Source organism: Pogona vitticeps, chromosome 5, assembly GCF_051106095.1.
Source record: "Pogona vitticeps strain Pit_001003342236 chromosome 5, PviZW2.1, whole genome shotgun sequence".
Taxonomy (NCBI): domain Eukaryota; kingdom Metazoa; phylum Chordata; class Lepidosauria; order Squamata; family Agamidae; genus Pogona; species Pogona vitticeps.
This window is the reverse complement of record NC_135787.1, coordinates 72871100-72897719: the sequence shown is the minus strand read 5'-3', so window position 1 is coordinate 72897719 and position 26620 is coordinate 72871100. Positions and strand designations below refer to the sequence as shown.

General features: G+C 39.0%; 1 protein-coding gene across 1 annotated transcript in view; it reads right to left on the bottom strand.

The window, feature by feature from the left end:
• Nucleotides 1–22575, bottom strand: part of YIPF7 (Yip1 domain family member 7) — a 32118-nt gene extending 9543 nt beyond the window's left edge. The window contains exons 1-4 of the mRNA XM_073001200.2: nucleotides 22475–22575; nucleotides 17512–17628; nucleotides 12346–12512; nucleotides 8636–8781 (exon numbers count right to left, since the gene is read on the bottom strand). Of these exons, the coding sequence (XP_072857301.2) occupies nucleotides 8636–8781; nucleotides 12346–12512; nucleotides 17512–17627 (429 nt within the window). The 5' untranslated portion in view covers nucleotide 17628; nucleotides 22475–22575. The remainder of the gene's footprint in view (nucleotides 1–8635; nucleotides 8782–12345; nucleotides 12513–17511; nucleotides 17629–22474) is intronic.
• Nucleotides 22576–26620: the final 4045 nt, after the last annotated feature.

Below are 26620 nucleotides of genomic sequence, written 5' to 3'. Positions count from 1 at the left end.
AAAAGTCAGAATTGACCCCCTATTATTATTATTAACTAATAAAACCTCTAGATAATTTTTTTTACAGAGAATTGGGATGAAGGGTGGGTATCCTGGTTCAAAATGCCCACCCAGCTCTTTTTTTCATTTTTTTCTAAAATAACTTTTTTTTTCATTTGTTACTGTATCTCAAAAATAATATTGCAGAGATGAGAGAAATGCAGGAAGAGGGAATGAAAATGATCAGGGTCTGGAGCAAATTCCCTAAAAGTTAATAGGCAGTTTGACTATTATAGAGTTGTATAATATTGTATGTATTATCAAGCAAGTAAAGAATGATACATTTTTCTCCCTGACTTAAGAGATCACACCCCTGGGTCATCTAATGAAACTGAATTAGAAGGAAGTACTTTCCACTTCTGACTGCCTGGTTAGACAGGAATTCACCTCTAGAAGGTGGAAGTGGAGCAGACACCAATGCAGGTGATGTTGAAAGGCAATTAGACAAATTCAGGGGTGTTCAGGGGACCTAGTGGCTGCTAGTCATCATAATGGCTATACTGTAAACCAGGGGTGTCCAACCTTTCACTTTCCCTGGGCCACATTAGAAGATGAAAATTTGGTTTGGGCCGCACATAAATTTGGTTTGGGCCGCATGGGAGGGCAGCCCTAGCCATCCTCCGCAGCCCCGCTCCAAGCGCGCTTACCGGCAGCTGCGATCTCAGACAGCAGAGGCTGCCAGCTTTGACTCTGGTGGCTTTATGGGGCCTGGAGGGGGTCCACCTATTGATGGGGATGGTGCAATGCAGTCACGCAGCCCCCCTCTCCCCTCCCCTCCTGCCCCTTCCTTCCTTCCCTCTCTCCTCCCCCCCACCGTTGTGACATGCCCCAGCCGCATTCCAGCCGCAAGCACCGGCAGTGTAACTTGAAACTTTGGAATTTCTTTTAAAATAAAAAATTGCACTGGGCTGCATTATGAGCCGACCTGGGCCACATATGGTCCTCGGGCCGCAGGTTGGACAAGCCTGCTGTAAACTGTCTCCAAGATCAAAGGTACCATATCTCTCAACACCAGTGGTTGTGGTACAAAGATAGAAGAGGTCTATTGCTTTCACATCTCTCTTCTGGCTAATCCATGGGCATATGATTATTCATGGTGAGAAACAGAACTCTGCATGACGCAGGCTTTCTTAGCATGGCTCTTTTGGCCTTATCTCTGACCTGACCAGTTTGACCTGACTTTGTATTAAAATGAAGCAGACTTTAAGGACTTTACTAGATGAAATGCTGATTCTATATGCAGAAGAAGCAAGCCTGTAAGTAAGAATGTCTATTTATTCATCAACTTGCCTAGCTATGCATCTGGGAAATTAATGTGCATTTGTTTTGTAACGGATCAGTTGATATAGCTTTGTTTGCATGTTTGTTGTCTCAGGTATGCAGCATTGAAACATTTGTATTTCTGGGAGCAAAAGTTGTAAGAGGAAGAAATAAGCTTTTGGCTTAAAATTACTCACAACAGAATAATGATACAGTACCTTCCAGATAGAAAATCACCATGTCAGAGGTACCTAAATGCCTCTGTGATGTGATAAACCTAAACTCCTCTGTGATATCTAGTTTGCTGTATGAGTAACCCCCCACTCATCCGCCAAGGAGAAATTTTAAACCATGTGTTTTCCTGAATTCTGAAGTGGTAGAGCTTAGGCATAGATTTACCATCTCAATGAGAAGCAGAGAGGCCGTAGTTATGGTCAAGTTGTGCCTACTATTTAATTTGCTCTATATTGAACAGTTTGGCATATACCATAGATGTTTTCTCCTCACATCTAATCTACAGTACATCACTTGTAAAAGAAGTGTTAAATGCTCTTAGTAAGTATAAAAAGGTGACCTGAATATGTATGCTTGGGCATTGTGAACAAAGTAAATTTCAGAATAATTCTATGCTGATGTTGTGAATTTCTAAGAAAATTCACATAGTTTTCAGAGAACAACAATTTCTTCCTGAAGCATTGCAGTCAGCTCTGCAGAAAGCTGCTGCTGCTACATTGCCCCATTAATGAAAACTGCCTTTTTTGGGGGGGAGGGATTGGTTTAATTCCATTAAGACATCTTCCAGATGATGGAAAATTCCACTCCTGTTTCTCTGACTTTAGTCACGAAGAATTGCAGGGTTTCCTGGGATTTGCATCTGTCATGAATTTGATTATGAAAATTGTAAAAGTAGAATAGAGATGGATTTTGTTTCATTACAGCAACGAAACAACTAGAAGCTAACTGATGTCCAGGTGTTAATTAGGAAGAAAAAATTGTACAAGGTCAGTTCTTTTTCCAGCAGAAGAAAAAAAAAGTAAAGAAGAACAAGATGACCCTTATCTTATCAAAATTCCAACGGACAAGGACACAACAGCTTAATTTAAGAAAGATGGGCGAAGAGAGAAAGAGAAGGACGGAGAAGAGAGATGGGGGAGAGTTTGCCTGCACGACAGCCAGAGACGACACACGGAGAGAGATGCATCTGGCAGAACTTTAATTTGAAGACTGCGGAAGAATGTTAATTTAAGATATCGTTAGACTGTTTATTGTTTTCATTTTATAGAGGAAATATCTGGTGGTGAAAGCTGGGGTATTGGAAATAATTAATGACGTTATTATGCTTTAGTATGTTTGTTAGAATGCTATCTTGTTTTAATAAAAGATAAAAAGACAATTTGTCTGTAAGTTGGCTCCTTGTTTAGACCACAGCTACTATGGTAAAATTGGCTACTTTAAAAATATATTATTTGATCTGGCCGCGTTTACGCTACCAAATTAGGGTCCTAAAGTAATAAAAAAGGAAGAGCAGACCTTCCAGATTGTTTATTTAAAATCGAGACAGACTTGGGTGAAGGAGTGAGAAGTCGCCTAGGGCAAAATTACAGGACCCGATTTTGCTGGCAATAGGGACAGATCATTCTGAATCCCTCTCTGTTTCGTGTAAAGGCAGTTCTAAGGAATGTTTTTACCACAGCATCTATAAAGGTAAAGGTAAAAGTTCCCCTTGACATTTTCAGTCCAGTCGTGTCCGACTTTAGGGGGCGGTGCTCATCCCATTTTCAAGCCGTAAAGGCAGCGCTTGTCCGAAGACAGTTTCCATTGTCATGTGGCCAGCGTGACTAGGAAACACTGTTTTACCTTCCCACCGAGGTGGTACCTATTTATCTACTCACATTTGCATGCTTTCGAACTGCCAGGTTGGCGAGGAGCTGGGACAAAGTGACGAGAGCTCACTCCATCGCGTGGATTCGATCTTACGACTCCCTGTGCAGCACAGGCTTCTATACCTTCATTTAAACATCAACTTGTCTTAAACATGGATCCCCAGTGTGCTGTAGTGGATAGAGTTACAGACAAGGACTCTGGAGAACAGGGTTCAAATCCATGGAAACCGACTGGGGGACACCACTCCTGAAATATCTTACGTTGCCTTGAAATCCCTATTAGGGTTGCTGACGGCACAGAACATAGACACACTTAAAATTGCTTCTCTTCAAGAAATCTTAGACATCTTTTAAACATGTGTAGAAAACCCATTTCTTTAAGAGTGCTTTTTTTCTGAAGGTAGGGTTTGTTTGTTTTTAAAGTAGTAGTAGTTGTTTGTAGCTCATTGAATGCTTACTTGAAAGCTTCCAAATGTGAAGGCTTTGGCTGCAGAAATGAACTTTGCTGGGAAATGTGATGGTACTAAACTCTACTCCTTAGAACAAAAATAAATCATGCCCTCAGGAGCACAGAAATGCCCAGAAACTGTACTAACGAAGACATGGGAAACGTTGTATGCACTGTGGGGAAAATACAGATAAAATCAGTACTAAAACATGTATGTTACGGAGAACAAATTCTCTACCTGGATGATGCTCATGTTGCTGTTTATTTCTCTGAATTTTTTATAGCCTGTAATCCTATATACCTATACCTAGGAGCAATTCTCAGTAAACCTATTGAGGCTTACTTGTGATTAGACATGTCTAGGCTTTATTTATTTATTGCTCAGTAATGAGTTACTAAATTATTCACAATTGGTTATTTTTAGTTACATTCTGCCTTTTCTCCAATAAGATTAAGGTAGTATATATATTGTTCTACTTCTCCCCACTTTATCCTTATAAGATGAAGAAGTAGGTTAAACTGAGAGAATGTGGTTGCTCCAAAGTCACTCTGTTAGTTTCATGCCTCTCACTGCACTCACTTGGCTAGGAGTATGAGTTCATTGAAAGTCCATTTTTCCTGGCTCCAGAACAAGCCTGTCATGAAATTATGAGGGAAAACTTTATGTATTAAATAAAATTAATATGCCGCTGCCTTCACTAAGACTAATCTTTCCAGCACTCCCAAGACTGTGTCTGACATGTTGTTGGTATACAATGCCACTCGTTTAATAGATTACTCTCAACTGCCTCTGCAGTCATTAAAGGTTTCCAATAGCTTTAACATTTTCAATTTGGACAGGGAGGCTTGATCTGCAATATTTCCTACACAGATGCCCTATATAAACACAATGCCAGTAATAATCAGCTAATATTTTAACTTGTTTGTTCCAGAGGGTTTGATTAATTGACACAGCCATACTTAGCAGCTTAATCTAAGATTAACAGATTGCTGTGCCAGAGGCAGGAGGACAGAAGACAGTGGCTAAATGAAAACTCCTCTTGATATATTGCTTGATGGAAGAGGGAGGCTTGGTGCAATAAGGAGGGGACTGAGGGTAGTTATGCAGGAGAGAAGGAAAATGAAATTGGAACTGATCAAGTTAAATTGTCTCCCCATTTATCCCATTTTGCACATTTTATTTCCTTGACTTCCATTAGAGACTCATTTTCGATGAGGCCGGGAACAGACTGAGAAAAACATCAACTGATTGGAGCTTAATATAATGGGGGTTGATGCACGTATACCACAATATGTAAACATACATTACATTACTGTTTTTAGAAGTAACCTTTCACAACCCAACCTTCAGACTGCCTCTCTTTCTGAAATGGCAATATCTGTCCAAAATATAGAAATAAGAGGAAATATACCATAGTTCTTTCTATACAGGAAGAATAAAGACAGGCTCTGTCTTTGCAGAGAGGAAGAAAAAAAGCCTCAGCTTGAGAGGTAGCAGTGGCAGCTTCTCAGCATTTCCTCCTGGATGCCCAAAATGTTTCCCTCTGCGGCAGGATAGAGCTGTATGTGCAACAAACCCATTCGGGACTCTGAAACTAGACTGACAAATGAGGTATGGCGGCAAAGACTATCCTATCAAGAGTAGTGAAGCAGATCTTAGATCATTTGTAATCTGCAGACTAGATGGGGTCTCTGTCCATCATACAACTGTGGTTGACTAGAAGTTTGTATGTTGTTGTTGTTTAGTCATTTAGTCATGTCCGACTCTTTGTAACCCCATGGACCAAAGCATGCCAGGCCATCCTGTCTTCCATTGCCTCCCAGAGTTTGGTCAAATTCATTCTGGTAGCTTCAATGACACTGTCCAGCCATCTCGTCCTCTGTCGTCTCCTTCTCCTCTTTTCCAGGGAGTCTTCTCATGAGATGGCCAAAGTATTTGGAGCCTCAACTTCAGGATCTGTCCTTCCAGTGAGCATTCAGGGTTGATTTCCTTCAGAATGAACAAGTTTATTCTCTTTGCAGCCCAGGGAACTCTAAAGAGTCTCCCTCAGCACCACAATTCAAAAGCATCAATTCTCCGGCGGTCAGCCTTCTTTATGGTCCAGCTCTCACTTCCATACATCGCTACTGGAAAAACCATAGCTTTGACTATGCAGACCTTTGTTGGCAAGGTGATGTCTCTGCTTTTTAAGATGCTGTCAAGGTTTGTCATCGCTTTCCTCCCAAGAAGCAGGCATCTTTTAATTTGGTGGCGGCTGTCACCATTTGCAGGGTTTTTTTTTTACCCAGGAAGGTAAACTCTGTCACTGCCTCCTTATCTTCCCCTTCTATTTGTCAGGAGGTGATGGGGTCCGTGGCCATGATCTTAGTTTTTTTACGTGGAGCTTCAGACCATTCTTTGTGCTCTCCTCTTTCACTCCCATTAAGAGTTTCTTTAATTCCTCCTCAATCAGTTTGTATGTTATCTCTTCTATAAAAAGAAAAGGTGCAGATTGTGCTCCTTTATTTATTTTTGCATTCCAAGAAAAACTTTTTGATTCTCTACAGGGAGAATGGAATACTGCCTATCAGGGACTAAACCCACTAAATACAATGAGACTTTCTTCTCCCAAATGCAGATCACTTATGCTAGTAAATATTATATAGCCGTGTATATCAGTGGTTCTTAACCTTGGGTTACTCAGATGTTTTTTTAACTGCATCTCCCAGAAACCCCAGCCAGCACAGTTGGTGGTGAAGGCTTCTGGGAGTTGCAGTCCAAAAACACCTGAGTAAACCAAGGTTAAGAACCACTGATGTATATGACAGTGCTGCAAATCTACTAGTTCTAGATGTTGTCACTATTTCATTTTAGCTCTTCCATACCACCAGTGATGCACTACACAGAGAACAGGATGGCAGGGTACATTGAGTCAAATGTATAGATTCCTGCTTGATCGAGAAGAAGAACAGACTGAAAAAGAAGGATTGAAGTTAGTGTGGGAACAAGACTTAGGAAAAAGAATAAATGATGAAGAATGGAGGAAGATGTGGAAAATGAGGGTTTTACGATTTATGTCGGTGAGAATAAGAGAAAAAGTTTTCAAATTGGGTTCAAGATGGTATTTGACACTGACAAAATTGAATAAAATTAACACTAGCTATCTGAATGTCTGCAGAATCCATCCATAATATGACAATAGCTCTGCGACCTGAACTTAGAAAAGTTCAGCCAGCACAAAGAAAGTTAAATTTTCAAGACATGATCTGGCCCCTATGCTGCAGTCTATAGCAGTATATTTTGTCAGGACCACAAGAATGCTAAGCACAGCTCTTCAGTCTGTGATAATAACTTCCAGAACTATACATTGCAATTTGTTTTTTAGGTGCAGATGGTTGAGCTGATTAGGCAAATACAGAAGTATTTTTTCTGGTTTGTCCAATTAATATATTTCATACTGTGTGCCAGTTGTGCAACATTATTATATTCCATAACAGAAAAAAAAATTCTGAGTATTGCCACATTATTCTAGGTTGCAGCCTCAGGTTCTAAGTTTCATGGTTCAAGAGCTCGCATCTCTAATTTGTTTACAGAATAGACCTAAATAAGTACAGTTGTACCTGCTATGGCCATGGCATAACTATAACATCACTGATTAAGGATGGGGCAAATGAGAAAAAAAAACCTCAGTTCTCAAAAGTTTGTGGCTATTTCTTTTGAGTTCTCTCAGTGTATTCCTGGATTATCAAATTCCATCTTTGTTTGAAAATGAATCCTCTTTATTTTGTACTGGGGAAAGCTTGTCTCCTAAAAGAAATTGCCAAAAGATGGCAAGTACTGCAGTGTTTGCACAAATGCGCACAGTGTACTCATAGGGAATCATAGAATTCACTTCAGTCTCTACAGGCGGAGATTAATAATATGATTCAAGAGAAGGGATGGCTAGCCTTGGGAAAGGTGTAATCAACTGGCCCTCGCATATTCTTTTCCTTTCTACAATTTTAAAAACATTTTTCACCTATTCATTTTTATTGGAGGGACCAAATAGGACATTTATTTCAGGCAATGAAAACCTAAATTACTTTTCTTAGGAATTAGAGTCAATAAGTTATTTGACCTGCTGTGTTTTGTGTTATCATAAACTTTCTTCAGACACATGACCAGAACGTGAATTTGGTTTTAATGCAACAAAGGTAAGAACAGAAGTTTGTAGGAGGCATTATCACAAAGGAGGGAGATAAATTCTGAGCTGGTGTGTTTATGAAAGAACTTAAATACGTAAAGTCTCAGAAGTCTTTCATTAAGGTCTTCATGTTATATAGTTTGAATACTATATCATAGACATATTATTTATCATTGTAGAAGAACATGTTCCACACTCCATTTTTTCAATTTTTCCAGAAAAAGCAAAAAAAAAAAAAAAAAAAAAAAAAAAAAGGCTTTTGAAGAAAAAAAAGGGGGGGAAACTGTTTTTCCCCATTTTTTCCATTTCCCTGCCCCCAGGCCTTCCCGTCTCTATTTAAGACCAAGAAAAGAAAAAGAAGCAGCTAAAAATTCTATTGCTTTCAAATAAGAGTTCCTGTCCCTGATGTTGATACATGATCCTCTGCAGCCATTTTCATTGAAATCTCATAAAGAAGACAGTGAGTGAGGGTATCAGTGTTGGAAGAGGGCAAGAAATGCAATACTTGCAACACATGGGAATACCCTGACCGTTTTTGGTAGATAACATCTCTGAAACAAGAGTCCCTGTCCACTTGATCCAAACATAGACCCCTAATCCTTTGCTCTTATTTTCAATTAAATCTAAATGATTCCATTCTGAAAGCCAGATACTCCTGATAAGGCCGCTTGTGTTCAGCTCTAAGATTAATTATTCAGGCTAAAAGAGTTGTGGACAAAGATGGAGAACATCTTCTGCTATTGCTTATAAAGAGACATTAAAATGGTCCAATGGAAAGACCTCTATATTGTTTGCAGTCCCTCAGTTATAGATTGGCAAATGGACTTATTACTATACTGTACCAGAAGCAGGGTTCCTCCAAGGGCCAAACAGAAAACCATAGGCCCTGTCAGGTCTGTCTCGTTCATAATGCTGGCATCTGCTGGCTTCATTGGATTTAGGACTGTTAGCGTTTTTTGCCAGATGTGATCAAAGTTGATCCCTAGTTCTGCAACAGAAAACCACATCAAAATGGCCTGTTATCCTAAGGGAAAACCTTGGTACAACACTTCATCAGGGAGACTGAAGCCCTAAATATCAAAGCAATTAATTGACTGTAGGCAGACTCTTGTAATGACATATGAATTGTAGCCAAGACCTAATTTGGATTCCAGATTGGGAGTTACTGATTACTTGGTTATGAAAGGAGAAACTATGCACACCAGATGTCAAAACTAACCCCACACGGCCTTGATAAACCTGCATGCACCTGCGCTCAGGCATGCATGCATGCATGCATGCAAAGACCAACAAATGTATAAACAAAAATTTCAGTACCTAGCCAAGTACTTTTAAAAACATTGACGATATTGAAGCTGCATATTTTGGTTCTCTTGTACCAGTCTCAAAACATGGATGTAATCAGACATTTTTTCCTTATGAATGCTAATAGACATGCTGTTTCCGTATAAATCTAATGGGACAAGATTATGTCTAACAATTGCACTCTGCTTTTCATGTTGTTGTTGCTTGGTTGTTAAGTTGTGTCTGACTCTTCGTGACCCCATAGACCAGAGCACGCCAGGCCCTCCTGTCTTCCACTGCCTCCTGGACTTTGGTCAAATTAATTTTGGTTGCTTTGATGACACTGTCCAACCGTCTCCTCCTCTGTTGTCCCCTTCTCCTCTTGCCTTCACAATTTCCTAACATCAGGGTCTTTTCCAAGGAGTCTTTTCTTCTCATGAGATGGCCAAAGTATTTGGAGCCTCAGCTTCAGGATCTGTCCTTCCAGTGACCACTCAGGGTTGATTTCCTTCAAAATGGGCAGGTTTGTTCTCTTTGCAGTCCAGGGGACTCTCAAGAGTCTCCTCCAGCACCACAATTCAAAAGCATCAATTCTTCAGTGGTCAGCCCTCTTAATGGTCCAGCTCTCACTTCCATACATCACTAATGGAAAAACCATAGCTTTGACTATGCGGACCTTTATCGGCAAGGTAATGTCTCTGCTTTTTAAGATGGTGTCTAGATTTCTCATTGCTTTCCTCCCAAGAAGCAGGTGTCCTTTAATTTGGTGACTGCTGTCACCATCTGCAGTGATCATGGAGCCCAGGAAGGTAAACTCTGTCACTGCCTCCATATTTTCCCCTTCTATTTGCCAGGAGGTGATGGGACCAGTGGCCATGGTCTTGTTTGTTTGTTTGTGATGTTGAGCTTCAGACCATTTTTTGCGCCCTCCTCTTTCACCCTCATTAAGAGGTTCTTTAATTTCTCCTCACTTTCTGTCACCAGAGTGGTAGATTTTTTCTGGAACTCTCTGGCTTTCTCCATAATCCAGCGCATGTTAACAATTTGGTCTCTAGTTCCTCTGCCCCTTCGAAATCCAGCTTGTACTTCTGGGAGTTCTCGGTCCACATACTGCTGAAGCCTACCTTGTAGGATTTTGATCATAACCTTCTTAGCGTGTGAAATGAGTGCAATTGTACAGTAGTTGGAGCATTCTTTGGCACTGCCCTTCTTTGGGATTGGGATGTAGACTGATCTTTTCCAATCCTCTGGCCACTGCTGAGTTTTCCAAACATGCTTTTCATATCCTAGTATATAAGATAGTGCTTTGTGTTCACTAGCCATTTCTCAGACAAGAAAGTTGGTGAATGCAGAGATCTTCTCACTCCAGAGTCTGGGTATAAGGGGTGTTAGAATTCACAGCTGCTCATGATCCACCAAGCCAAATGCAGGCCAGTAGCCCCGTGTGGTAGAAATCATCTGATTTTTCAGCCTGCCTATGAATGCGAAAATAGATTGTGTGCTAGTGTACTTAGCCAGCATTTTGTTCTAAGTAGTGAGGTAGTGAGGATGGCCTGTCTGAGTGCAAGCAGAAGTTGGGGTTTCTGTGACTTTTTGGATCATGCTGGATAGGAGTGTTTTGGAGTTGTAGTCCAATTTTTGGGGAAAAATAACATTTCTAAGCTCTGGTTCAGGCATCATTAAAATGTCAGCAGCAGCAGCATAGTTTGAAGCAAAAAATTCCCACACAAGCAAAAACAAGGCAAAAGCAGGACTGCAGACACCAGTGGGACTTGGGGAGCTGCAGGTGTCACACAGATTACATACAAATTAATCCACAAGCAAAGTAGCCTCAGAAGCTACTCAGAAGGTGACATGGATACTCATGAAGCCATGAATTGCCCAACCCCAGAGTTATGACAGGCCAGTTGTGTTCCGTTTCATAGTTCACAGACTGTACAGACCATCAGCTCTGTCACCAAAGAGTAACAGAAGGAGGCCAGTTTGATAGTCTAATTTGATAGTTTACTCTCATCCTAAAGACCAACCAATCCATAGGTAGCTACTGTACTCTTGTTTAGGCTACTAGGATATATAACATGCAAGAGAGGTCTTATGTAGCACTGAGTAGTGTTTAGAAAAGTATGAGGGAGGTTGTTCATGTTTACTTAGAAATACATGCTACTGAGTTCAGTGGAGCTTACTTTCAGTTAAGTGGATATATGATTGCCTTTATCTATCTTGACTATGAATTTCACTATAGGTTATTAAGACTTTAAAAAAACTAGCATAGCTGATACTACAGTTATGTAAGCCCAGGGCGATTCACAGGAAATGCTTAGTTTTTATCTTAGAATAAGTCACCTTATTTTAAAAGGAATGAAATTTATTATAAGTTATGTAAACAAGATTATAACAAGTGTTTATTAATTATAGGTACCCTAACATGATATCTGATTATGCAGTATAAATACAGAGGGAAAGGCATAGCTGTGAAATTCAGAAATGAAATTTATTGCAGTCCTGTCATCTAGAGGTAGTAAACTCTGTGATGTATGTGCTATAAAAATGAGTTAATGCCTTTATTTTCCATGCAAATTGTGCTACTGGCCTTTCAGACATAAACATGTGCCTGTGTTACAAATGCAAGACAACAAATTAACCAGAGTTGTGGGTTTTTTTTATTTGACAGCCTTGGATTGAATACTTCAAAAAATATGTTTTATCTAAGATTCTGACTATATGACCATCAGTGCAGTTACAGTTTTGCTCTAGGCAACTCAACATTGGGTTTCATTTGAAAAATACTGAATAGAATGTTCATTGACCTTTAGTCTGCCCCACATTTGTTTATTTATGAGACTAAGAGTTTCAGTGCTGTTGTGCAATATCACATCTTGGACATTATACAGTCTTTGCTAATAGGCTGTGATCTGTGACTGAATTTTTACATAAAGAATCTGTGGCAATGGAACTGAGCAACGAGCCAAAATCTTGGTTTAAAATTCCAAGCAAGAAGATTTATGGAGGACTGTACAATGCATGGGGGGGGGTATGTCTTGTGTAGGAAAGTATGCACTTCTCCTGTTTGTTATTTCAAGGAAAAGTGTGGAGAAGAGAACCTGTTGGCTGGATAGAACATGCTTTATAATTAAATGTTATCTAATGAGGGTGGAGTAAGTGGCTTACTCAATAGCACAGAAATCTTTGATGGGTATTAGCAGATTCTGCCTTAAACATAAGCTGCCAGAACATGCAAAAAGTGTAATTAATTGTTTTAATTCCACACCTTCTAGCAATGGAGGTTCTTCATCAAAGCTGTCAGAATAAACAGTATTTGATAGAAACTCAGAAGCATGTGCTGGTTGAAAGATTTGGCCAGTGTACGGCTGAGAAGATGAAAGCGTTCCTGGAGAGGCAAAGGCTTCAGACTGGGGCATGGCCCCCATCCAACCTCTACAATGAAGAGGACATTAAAATAAATCAAAAGCAACCCTACCAGACACAGTCCTGAAGCCAGTGGTGTATATGTTTAGACATTACCTAATTTCACATACATAAATATTCCAGCTCTCACAAGTGCAGTTCAGCCCTTTCAATATCATAGTAAGTAAAAACATAAACCATTCTTAACTTGAACTATTTGCCCTTATCAGATTGACTCAGTTCCATTATCATTAATGATATCATAGCCAGTTCTATTTTATTCTAGTAATGTCAGTGTGGAAGAATCATATCAATAAGGCTATGGATAGGGTTCTTTTTTGTCTCACCTCCTTTTTCCGCTATGTTTATGGAGCAATTAAAATTTGCTTTGGTGACACCTAAGCAGTTCCCTGTGCGCATATTATCAGACCAACACAGTCTGAAATAGTTGAAATATGGTGTTAAAAGTAACATCTTAAAGTTAAACCTATTACTTTCCCCATTAGATGAGAGGAAATGCACCAATTTATCTGATGCTTTAAAATAAATCTTTAAAAGTAATACAGACACTTTTTTTCTGAGCTAAAACCATTACTAATGCTATTTCTGTGTCCATGTCTCCACCAGAACTAGCTCTATAAAATTAGGAAGAACAAACAATACACCTTATCACTTCAGATTTTGTGGACTGCAACTCTCAAAAACCTGAAGTTCTCGGCTTGGAAGACAAGTAAGCAGTCTTTAAAGAAATGCATTTAAAAGTGGTGAAATAAGTTATTGGCCAAAATCCTATTGCATAAACTACACCTGTGGAAGAGTGATTGCTTCACCGGTATGGGAAGATTCTTGGTAATTAAAGAGTTTCTACTTCTATCATGTGGCATGTCTGTAATCAGTTCTGATGTATGTGAACCATGGAAAGCCCAGGACAGAATCTCCTCCTGCCAGTGATGTCATTACTCATTACCCTTCTGCAAGAATGACTTACACAACATGATTTTGGCCATTGAATCTATGTATTCAGAATTATTATTAATTTAGATTATATAACCTGTACAATATTACAAGATTTCAGGGCAGGATGCATCAAGAACCATATTCGTTTTTTAAAAGCAATTGTATGTTTTAAAATAACAATTTACAATTATTTATACCATATATATTACAATAAACTAAACTTTGAAATAATTTAAACCATGATTCTTAAAACCCAAAGGCTCTGGCGAACAAGCATATTTTAATTTGGCAAAACAAAACTAATATTGGTGTCAAATGAGGTTCTGGAGGTAGACACACCACAGCTGAGATACTGTAGTTATGAAAAGTCCTCTTTCCTTTCTTCACATAATGTAGTGCTCTCAATGATGGGACAAGGATGATGGGTCCACCAGCAGATCTTAACAACACTCATAGCTAAGACAAAGTTGAATTACAAAGACTAGGACATGCTTCTTGTGTTAACTGTTGTAGTTGCTCCCAAAGATTAGAAGAGCTGGACCTATTCATGAGTCGACCATCCAAGGACCAGCTTTCATCTGTCATGCAACCCAACAGATCCATTCTACCAAGGTCTCCTACACATGAGACTACACCCTAACTACTCTTGGAACAATACAATGTCTTGTGAGCTGTGATATTCATCCAGTTGTGACATGAGCCAGGTGACAGGGAGAACATTGTTTTTCATATTGCCATTACTGCACAAGGTGAGAGAGTACACTGCAGAAGAAAATTCTGGTGCTTGCTTTTTGGGCCGTATGCTCCTCTGTCTTATGTGATCCATACCCTATTACACAGGTCTAAGGTCTTCCTGTTCCAGACATACAGATCTGGCTTCTGCTAATCTGGCCTAAAACTAAAAAGAACAATTATTTGTGAAATTCAATGTCATTTATTTCCTCTGTTTGAAAGTACAACATCTAATATGGTTAACGAATGCAAGTTTTCTTGGATATCAGATTTTGAATGCAAATCTAGTTTTCAGTTTTGGGAAACTTGATGTTTAGAACTTTTGGCCATGTAAACCAAAATATTTATTATTATTTATTTAAAATATTTTTATTCCACCTTTCTCCTTAGAAAGAACCCAAGGTGTGTTACATCATTGAAAGACAGTATTTGAAACAGAAAACAAGTACACAGTGGTGGTTTCCATCAATAAAAGGCAACATTTCATGTTCCTTGCTGATGCACTCCTTAATTTATTTATGCACCAATAAAAGGCAATATTTAAACCTAAGAACCAGTATAAAAAGACAGCTTAAATCATATATAAACCACAATGCATTTCAGTCTATATAACTATACAGTGGACCCTCGACTTACAGACGGCTGGACTTACAGACTTTTCGAGTTACAGACTTCTCTGGCCGCAAAATTTAGATTCGACTTGCAGCCAGAGAATCGACTTACAGACCAGAAAAAAACCAAAATGGAATAAAAATAGAATAAAAACCACTGGTTATGGGATTAATCGGTTTTCATTGCATTGTAGGTCAATGGAGATTCGACTTACAGACTTTTCGACTTGCAGCCACCATTCCAATACGGATTAATTCCTTAAGTAGAGGGTCCACTGTAGATATAATTAAAATTACTTCAAACGATTCCTTCATCAATTAACCAAAACTATCTCATAACATTTATTTATTTATTTAAAATATTTTTACCCCGCCTTTTCCTTACAAAGGGCCCAAGGTGGCTTACATAATTGAAAGACAATATTTTAAACAGAATATAATGAGTATGCAATGGTGGTTTACATAATTAAAAGACAATATTAAAGCTAAGAGCAATGAGCTTGCATCATTAAAAGACAATATTAAAGCTAAAAAATATAAGTAGACAAATAATAAAAGGTACTAATATCACTCTGAGAAATGGTAAACACAAGTAGTACCGAAAATCCAGTCAAAGCAATAATTTATAACATTCCATCTAAGAATCACACTTATGTAGCCAGTCACTGAGGGAAAGCTTGCTTCAAGATGCAAAAAGGACAGCAAAGATGGGGCCAGCCTAGCCTCCTGTGGGAGGAAGTTTCAGAGTCTAGGAGCAGCAACAGAGACTGCCCTCTCCCATGTCCCCTTCAAATGCACCTGTAAAGGTGGTGGGACTAATAGAAAGGCCTCTCCTGATGATTTTCACACCAGCCAGCTCAAAATGGGAGGCACAGTCTTTGAAATAGCTTGGATACAGCCCATTTAGGGCTTTATAGGTTAAAATCAGTATTGAATTCCACCCATAAATGAATTGGCAGTCAGTGCAGCTGCTGCTAATGGCGGGGTGATGTGGTCCCTGTAACCAGCCCCAGGCATCAATCTGGCTGCTGCATTTTGGATTCGTTGAATTTTCCTGAATCTTTCCATTGGCAGCCACTCATAGAATGTGTTATAGCAATCCAGCCGGGATATGACTAGAATGTGTGTCACAATAGCCAGAGCAGATCTCTCAAGAAATGGATGTAGCTGCACACTAGTTTTAGTTGCGCAAATGTAGTCCCGGTCACCATCAAAACCTGGGCACCCAGGCTCTGAGATGAATCCAGGAGCACCCTCAAGCTGTGTACCTGTGTTTTCAGGTGGAGTGTAATCCCATCCAGCACAGGTTGCATCTTATTCCTTAATCTGCCTTTTGAGTGACCAGAAGCACCTCTGTCTTGTCTGGATTAAGTTTCAATTTATTCATCCTCATCCAGTCCATTACTGATACGAAATACTGATCTAGAGCCAAAACAGCTTCACCAAATTTAGTTGGCAAGGAGAGGTAGAGTTAGGTGTTACTGGCATACTGGTGACACGGAAACCCCAAACAATCTCTCCCAATGATTTCATGTAGATGTTAAATAACACAGGAGACAGAACAGAACCCTAAGGGCCCCCACAAGCCAGCAGCCAATGATTCTAGGAGGAATTCCCCAGCACCACCTTCTGGGTTCTCTCCTCCAGGAAGGACTGGAGCCACTGTAAAACAGTGCCCCGAGTCCCATTTTAGAGAGATGGGTCAGGAGGATACTATGGTTGATAGTATCAAAAGTCACTGAGAGGTTCAGTAAAACCAACAGGGACAAAGTCCACCTATCCAGTTCCTGGCGTAGGTCATCCACGAAGGTGATCAAAGCAGTCTCTGTCCAATAACCAGGCCTGAAGCCAGATTGAAATAGATCTAAAAAATCTGTCTCATCCAGGGGCCTCTGGAGCTGGGAGGCCACATCCTGTTCTAGCATCTTCCCCAAGAATAGAATATTATACTGGTCAGTAATAAAGAGACCAATCTGTATAGCAATTGACCTTTTGAAAAAAGTATTGACAAGGGTTTTCATTCTGTACCACAGCTGTATATAGATATCTGTGCTTTAAGATAAAGGAGATTGTGAAGTATCTATCTCCACCATACATTTAACATGCTTTTTGTTTTATTATTACTATAGTTACTGATAAGCCATATGGGAGCTGAAATGTAAGGAGCACTTTTTTATCTTCTAACAGTGAAGTAAATACTGTACTTAGGATCATACTTCTGCACTATTAGAGAGCAAGCCGGGTAGGTGGGGCTCATCAGCCATGGAAGGCAGCCCATCTAGGAGAAGGAAAACTCTGATTTCAAACCTCCACTGCCCTGTGGCTACATCCACTCACGGAAAAGGCTTCAGGAGTTAACCTTGAGGCAAAATCCGGAGCTGGAGTCCCGGAGGCAGTTCGTGTCGTTCTGCCAACTCCTGCGATATTGCTGGAACCAGTTGTATTGGCTCTTGCCTTTCCATTGGACGTGGAGAGGGGGGTCTGCTGCCTGGGTAACAGCCAATCCTCCATATTACTTTATCCAGGCTTCATGCTCTGGAGAGGACACTCCTCGATACACAGCACATTACCATGGTCTCTTGAGATTGAAGGATGCCTATTCATATGCCTATTGATTGACTGATAGACCAACTGTAATACTGTAAGCAAAAAATGAATGCTATAATTCATTGTAGCTAAAATGCAATGTTAAAGCTTAAAAACACATTTCCCCTATTGCAAGCACTCACCTTTTGCTTCCATAGACATGGCTGGTGTCTCCAGACTCACTATAATCTTGCTCTTGGTTATCTGGAGGGTAATTTGATTTGTAAAAATCTATATCAAATTGTCCGAAGTCTGACATTCTGTAGAGAAGGAAAACAGATTTCTTATCACCTATTAAGTGCTTTGTTTTCAGTGTATGTCTTCTGTGGTGGATTATAGAAGTTCAAGGGCTTTTCCCCCCCTATATTAGTCATTTCCCCTATATTTATGACTTGTTTATTCACTTTGTGGAGTATTTAAACAAAGTTGTTCCCAAACTGTTGTATTCCTTATTTCCTCTCCCAGCATTATATTTTTAAAGACTGAGCCTAAGTATAGTTGCTAGACCCAACTAAAGTAGACCCACTGAATCAATGTGAGTTGCATAAGCATTGGATTACCATTCAGGAATTGATTCAATGGGTCTATTCCACAGGGACCAACCATGGGGTTTAGGCCCAGGTACATGGCAATTTCTCTGTCTTTAAATGCAGGTGTGCAACCAGTCTACCCAAAGAGCACTAACTAAGCAGAGTAATGTGGTTTAACAAAGGCATTATTCTTTATCTCTTGCCTGAGTTTTGAGGTACCCCTTTGTTGCGTCCACCCTCATGCCCCCTTGCTTGACCTTCAAGCCCCAGAGCACACGAAGGTAAACAAACCTCACTCTTTTCACTTGCTGCCACCAGGTGATCTCTAAATCACCATTTACTTCAGAAAGATTCAGGTCCACACCTCAATTTCTGGTAAATAAAACTTTGGTTTATTGAGTACATAGAAATATTCGAGCTAATTTTCTGAAAGCCATTGCAATCAATTGTGTGGGAGATTCCCAGATATGAAGGGTCTCTTATTTTACATGTCTTTGATTTTATCATGATTTTACTTGACCATTTTTGTATTTTAAATAATTGCGACGGCTTTTATCCTGTTTTTATCTGACCATTTCTGTATTCAATAATTGTGACGGCTTTTAGCTAATACAATAAACTTGATCTGAATAAACATAGATTGATTCATGAATATCTTCAGTAGTTAATCATTCCTCAGAATTTCCCCAAACTACACATTCTATTACACTCTCTGACTCCACTCTTACTGACTCAATCTGATTTAAACTCTACACACTGACTTGAACTCTCTTAATCTCACACTCTGACTGAAATATTGACTCAGGCTCCGCCTCTTATAGTATCTGTCTTGGCTCCGCCTTTCAGCAACATGAATATTCAAAAATCATTACATTATAGAACAAGAACCATAGATCAACTAAATAGAGAATGCTACACCCTTGTTTCTTCCAACAATTTAACCCTTTATTAACTGATCACTGTTCACTCTCATCCATGGCATTGCTTAGTTAGCCCCTCTGTTGATCATTTCATGTTCCTTGCTGATGCACCCCTTAATTTATTTTTTGCAGCCAAAGCAATTGCTTGTCCCTGTGCTTTCTACCTTCAGTTTTTCTTATCATACATGATGTAGCAAAGTATGAAACAAATAACAAGCAAACAAAAAAATAAATAGACATGGAAGGGGCAGCTAGGAAAAAACTAGAGTTCAATAAGTGATTGCTTACATAGATATACTCTTAAGATGACAAAGAAATTGATCTACCCCACCTCCACTTTTGGCATGTTTCTGCAACTTGCAGAGGTTGATGAGTCTGATGAGCCCTTCTCTATCTGTACATACTTTCTATGGGAACTAGGACCCTAATTTTCAAGGTCCTAATGGACAGCGTTCATGATGAATAGTGAGCTTTCCCTCTTTAAATGTCTCATTCTTGATGTACCTTATTTTGAGTAAACTAGATATGGATAGAGATGGGCACGAATCAGAAAAATTGGGATTCATTTTAAGTCATTATTCATCAAGGTCAACAAATAACGAGTTCAAGATTTTTTTCTGACAAATTGACAAATCAATTTGTCAATTCATTTTTAATATAAAACCATATAAAACAGTTCCCCAAGAACCTAGAGAATCTAAATTTACAGGGAAACTTCTCACGACTCTCCTCTACTACCCCTGCATGTTTGATGAAGATTTGATTTCAGACATATGAGTTATACACCCACAAGTAGCCCCCCCCGGAAAGTCCCCCCAAGGACCTAGAGACACCATTCTTAGAGAAGTTTCCTATGAAGCTTCTCCTCTACAATCCCTCCATGTTTGGCGAAGATTGAGTTTCAGATATCCAAGTCATACCCACAAAGCGGGTGTCCCCTCAGAATTGTGCCCGCTAAAAATTCATTGATTCGTATTTGTTGGGGCATTGTTTTGTATGAATATGAACTGATGAATTAGTAATTTTTGAATGAATTTGGTGATTCATTTTTAAAATTCATGCCCACTTCTAATACTGAGGGATGAGGCTAGAGTGTTCCCCTCTATACATGATAAGCATACCTGCTCAGATACTGACTAAATAAGGCCCATGTCTTCTTTGATGTAAGGAAATTCAGACATTTTAATAGAAAACAGCAACAAACAAAAGTACCGTAAGTAACAAGAAATCAGCAGTAATAATAACAGCAAAAGAGAGCAGACACCTGTAAAATTTATTGTGTAATTGTGGCCTAAATATTATATTGTAAGTGTCTGAAGAAAGCTGACTGTATTCTGTGGAAGCCCACACTTGAAAAAAAATTGTTAGACTTAAAGGTATCAGAATGGTTGTTTTAATTCTATACAGTCGTGCCCCACAGGACCATCACCCTGCTCTATGATGAATCTGCTTTACGTTGATGTTTTTGCGATCGCTTTTGTGATCGCAAAATGATGTTTTAAATGGGGTTTCGTCGCTGTGCGATGATCGGTTCCCTGCTTCGGGAACCGATTTTCGCTTTACGACGATCAGCAAACAGCTGATAGTCGGGTTTCAAAATGGCCACCGGCTGATGAAAATGGCCCCCGTTGTTTTCTAGGATGGATTCCTCACTTTACAGGCACCAAAAATGGCCGCCGTATGGAGAATCTTCGCTGGATGAGCAGGTATTCAGCCCATTGGAACGCATTGAACGGTTTTCAATGCGTTTCAATGGGTTTTTTATTTCGTTTGATGACGTTTTCGCTCTACAGCCATTTCGTTGGAACGAATTAACGTCGTCAAGCGAGGCACCATTGTATACCAAAACAGAACATGTTGATTTTGGGAATACTCAGATATTTTGTTTGCTGTTTACAGCTTAGAATATATGTCAATGTCCTGGATCTTCCTGGTGTCTGTGTAAGATTTGTGTAACTTTTAAGATCTGTATAATTCTACATGAGATAAGTTTCTGTGATATTATGTGCAGTGTATGTATGGTTATATTCCCCACCACCACTACAAAAGCCAGGAAATCCAATTCTTTCAAAAACCTCCATTTTATGAATATGGGATATTGTGCTTCTTTATCCATGATTTAAAACTCCAATGAAAAATGAAACATTTCTTTCAGAAAAAAGGCTAATTATTCCCTTAGGGTTACAAAAAGCACAGAAAGTTACAGATCACTGTATTAATCTGGACAAAGTAAATGTTATGTGGATGGCAGAAAAAAGCCTGATACACATCAGTGCTGAATCAAGTATGTAACAAAGAATAATGCTTGCTCTGTTGAAGTACTAACATTGTACAGTAATTCTTTGCCTGTTTACTTAAGAATAACTTAAACAGTTTAACATACAGTCTTGAACACCAAGTTAATGCTGCCAAATAAATGTTGGAGTGCAAGCAGAGACATGAGAAATTGAGGTTGCGCGTCAGTAGATGATGCCACCTTTGCCAGGAGGTTGAGGAACAAAATACCTTCCTTTTACAACATCCTGTGTAATCATGGTTGTAGCTCCATCATACAAAATAGCGACTTCATCCTCAATTTATGTTTTCAGCCCATGTCCAGGAATTTAAAATTTCCCATCAAATCTAACATTTCCTTGAATAAACAAACATCCAGAGTTCTCTTCTTCTATAGCTGCAGAAAGGGACCTCCCAACTGCAATTTTACACATTCAGTTGTTGGGAAGAACTGTGGGAAGATTAAAAAATGTTTTGGAGTCTGTACACCACTTTGTACAGATATTAGGGTCTACACTACAACTAGGGTAAGAACTGTATAACGAGAGAGAAGGAGCAAAATGTATGAAAAAAATGTTCATGAGTAGATACCAATTTTTAATTTGCCCTTCACAATTGCTATTCAACCAAAATTGTTTTCTGGACAAATGCAAATGTATACTTCTAGATTTTTAGATACCAAACTACATTTTACATTTTATAAATATATATATATATATATATATATATATATAGAACACTGTATATATATATATATATAGGGAAGAGGGCAGTTTGCAGCCCCTCCTGCCCCATTTGGCTTTAAGCTATGCAAAATGAAATTTTGGAATAGCCCTTAAATGTCCGGAGAAAAAAAATTAAATATGATTGTTTTTTAATTTCGGCTTGTTCTGGTATTTATTTATTTTGCTTAAAAACACACTGCATCTTTAAAAATATACAGTAGTCAAATTAATCTGCTTCATTGGGATGTCTTCATTTATTTTTTTTTTTTTAAATAACAAAACAGTTATGCCATACAGTTATGCTGCTTCTTACTGGTGAACAAATCATGCCTGTTTCCAAATTCAGAACAAAAAAAAATCTGATTTATTTTTAATAAGTCTAGTAAATTAAGAGGGTTTTTTATTAGGCATCTGACATTTTCTATGAATTATGCACACATAAAATTATGAGTCAAAGTATAATAATTCTTAAACTATCACAAGTTAATATTTTAAATTTTAATTTTCAGTACAATTTTAATGCCTTTAATATTTCTCAGAAGTAACCCCCTCATCAAACAAGTCATTGATAACAGTCATGATGTATAAATTGTATATTTGTTATCAGTTGGGACTACAGAACTATTATGTTTAAATATTTAAATGCAACGCCCATACCTCTTAAAACTGCAGTTGAAAATGTCCTACCATAGATTTAGATCATACACAGAGAAACCAGCCAAGTATTCTGGTGCGTCAAGCAGGGTGAACTTGAGCTATTTATAAAGTCCTAAATTTGGCCTTCAAACAGATGCATGACAGAATGAAATATGTTCAGTGGCATGAGCAACATTTCCAACATGATTTGTTGGATCACAACAATAAATGAAAGAAAAGAGTCATTTTTTTGCCTATGCTTTAAAACATGAGGGTTAAATAGAAAAAATATCCTTGCTAGAGTGGTCAGGTATAAAAGAGAACCAGGGTCATATACTGTAAAATTGCACAAACAGAGAAGATTAGAAGGTGGTGGCTTTTCTCTCAGTGCTAGGAAAAACTATCCATGCAAACATTTCCTCTTCTATTCAAGCAGCCAAGAGCGCAAACCTATAACATTTCCTGAGAGTTAGTCTCCTTCAAGTTCATGTGACTTAAAAAGACATGTACAGAATTAACAGCTTGAAATATTTCACGGAAATAATTTGTTGCATTAGATATTATTAATTCATTATTGGCAGGCCAGAGAAATACAGGGAAAATAATATCTGTTGCCCTCTAATGGCCCATTCTGATATTCCACCATGTAAATATTTACAAAAAATAGAAACACAAAACCAAAGCATATCTATCTTCCTGCTTAGTTCTGAGAAGAGTATGCCATAAGACCTGAATAAATCCTGTCAAAATACCTAGAAAATGCATTACAATGGGCTTTAAAAGTAAATTTTTAAGTAATTAGGTCTTAAGTTTTACACCTAAATACCAACTTTGTAATTACTACTTATACTACACGTTACCCCCTGTGACGGCTGCGATGACGCCACCTGCCTATCAATGTTATGCTGCAGCTCATCTGCCTATAGCAGGGCAGGAGGTGGGACTCCAGGAGGTGGAGCTATGTATATAAGGGGGGAGTGAATGATATGTGGAAGTTGAGCTAGGATGAGAAGATAGAGTTTGAGTTAGGGCATGTATGTTATGAAGTACTGTGTTAGATAAGGTCTGAGTGATAGAGTGATTGAAGGGATTCTTTATTTTAATGATTGACTTATTCAGTTCATATATTGATTTACTATACATTAAGTTGTACCAATAAACAATAATTTTTATTTTTAAAATCCATACCTTTGTCTGAGGAGTCAGATATATGTGTGTGGTTGGTGGCAGCGTGTTAAGAGAAAGAAAGTGTGAAGTGGTGTCCCCTCTGTGATGTATGAGGAGGCAGCCACACCCCCATATAACTAATTTAAGGTAACTCAATTATTTATAAAGCACCCGATGTAGCATAATGAATAGAGAGATGGACTAGACCAGTGATAGCTAACCTTTTTGAGCCGGAGTGCCCAAACGGCGACACAAACCAAATTATTTCTTTCGAAGTGCCAACACTGCAATTAAATCTGAATACTGATATTTTAGTTTAGAAAAAACAACTTATACAGTTGTCTGAATTAATCATCACCTTTTGTCTTCAAAACATAACAGAACTTTGAATGATACTAACACTTTTTATTGAAAAATAATCATTAACTCTAGTAAATGGAAACAAATATTAAAGTAATGCAAGCCAGGTAATTTATACAAACTTTTAAAATAATTATATGCATGTATTTTTTGACAAGGGATACTCAACTTGCATGCTTTCGCACAATGTGATTTTTTATGTTGAACGCATGCTGATAATTTGTCAAACCTTGGCCTATATGCTGTTAGTCTGAGAGCAACACATACAGCACCCAGACAACCCAGATAGTGTGGTTGCTGACCTTGAGTCAGACATCCTGGAGAGTGAAGTCAAGTGGGCCTTAGAAAGCATGGCTAACAACTAGGCCAGTGGAGGTGATGGCATTCCAGTTGAACTACCGGTATTTAAAATCTTAAAAATGACACAGTTAAGGTACTACACTCAATACTACACTCAAGTTTGGAAAACTCAACAGTGGCCAGAGGATTGGAAAAGATCAGTCTACATCCCAGTCCCAAAGAAGAGCAGTGCCATAAGAATGCTCCAACTACCATACAATTGCACTCATTTCACATGCTAGCAAGGTTATGCTCAAAATCCTCCAAGGCAGGCTTCAGCACTATGTGGACCGAGAACTCCCAGAAGTACAAGCTGGATTTCGAAGGGGCAGAGGAACTAGAGACCAAATTGCTAACATGCGCTGGATTACGGAGAAAGCCAGAGAGTTCCAGAAAAACATCTACTTCTGCTTCAGTGACTACGCAAAAGCCTTTGACTTTGTGGACCACAGCAAACTATGGCACAACTATATACCACAATTTAAACATAGTAATAATAATGTAGCGCAAGATGGGAAAACAATAAAAAAAGACAGAAAATTAAAATAAAAGAATAAAGCTCAAGCAGTGACAAAGGGGAAGGCCTGCCTAAAGAGCCAGGTCTTAATTTGGCTCTTGAAAATACCCAGCGAAGGAGCCTGGTGAATCACAGACGGAAGACTATTCATAAAAAGACAAGCTCATTGGAAAAGGCAGCAATGCAGGAAAATGTCCAAAGCAGTAGGAAAAGAGGAAGACTGCACATGAGATGGATTGACACAATAAAAAACCCACAGACTTTTTGTTTGTAAGACCTTTTGTTTGGTGTTGCAGTCAAAGTAGGACCAGGAGCAGAAAGACCGGGATTCAGATTTTGTTAATAAACTCTGGGGGGTAGTGCTCTGCTTGCGTGCCAAGGGAGATGTTTCCGCATGCCACAGGTGGCATGCATGCCAGAGGTTTGCCATCACTGGACTAGACTCAGGAGGCCTGAGTTTGAATGCCCACACTGCCAAGGACGTACACTGTGGGTGTGAAACTGGTAAGGAGACTCCTTAAACACCTCACTTACCTTAAAAGCCCTATTAGGGTCACTATAGGTTGGTTCTGACTTTACAGCACTTTAGGAATGCTGTAAAATTTTGTAAGCTGTGGCATTCCCAATAAAAATCTAATGTATAGGATAGTCTTGTAGAAGTAGGTGGTGTGGAGGGGTCATCAGCTCCCAAATCCTGTGAGGCTGATGGCAGAGAGGGTGCAAGATGAGGGAATAGATTTGTATTTCCCACCTATCTTTTCACAACCCTAGATCTGGGGTTCAGTCAAAGCAGGGCCCTCACAACAGAACTTACTATCTATGGATGGACTGACTCTAAACCCATGGTGAGGAATGCCTGCTGCTTTTCCTCTGGCCCTTGACTCTTTTTCCAGGGAATAGAAGAATGCACCATTAGGCAATAACATAGATGCCAGGAAATTATTTCTGCAGTGCGCTTCTATGTGTGTTTACTCAGAAGCAAGTTCCATTGTGCCCAGTGGGAAAAGGCTTCAGGAAATGTTTTTCAGAGTGAATCTACACACCTGAATCTTCTCCATCAAGCCTTGTTCATTTTAATGGGAATTGCTCCCACTGAAATGTAGTTAGGGTGGCCACCCATGACTGAGTGTCTCCTATAATACGCCTGAGTTCTCATTCTTTGATCTACCAGGTGTTTGGACTTTGGTTACCATGATCTAGGATTCCAGGATTTTAAGTCTAAAAGCAACTGAAAGACCCGAGGTTGAGAACCATCGGTTTACATTAACAGCAAACTCAGGGTGTTACTACATTGACTAATAATAATGTGGGAAATGCTACAGGACTCGATGGTCTGATTCGCATTGGGATGGTCTGATTTGCATACAAGTCAATGCAACTCAGTAGAGAGTGGGAGAGGTGTGTACATCACTAACAAGCAAATAAATATTTAAGAGTGGAAAATTAAAGGGGAATACCTCCCCCATGCATAGCCCAAAGAGTGAACATATTCAGTGAATCCAAATGACTATTGGGAGAGAAAACAATGTTCCTTGAAAACTTGGTTTGGCTGTACTTGGTAAATGAAACAACTCATTTTACTCCCTCAGTGCAGAGTAGTGGGATTGATGGCAGGGTCGAAGTAGATATGAAGAAACCTCATTACAAAATCTTATAAAATCCCTGCAATTAACACATTTTCCCTCCGGAGATGCGAGTTTCTGTGAAATGAGTGTCTCAGCAATCAAACTGACAAAGTAGACTTGTGCTTCTTTTCTAGTCACAAATCAAAGTGTCCCTGAATA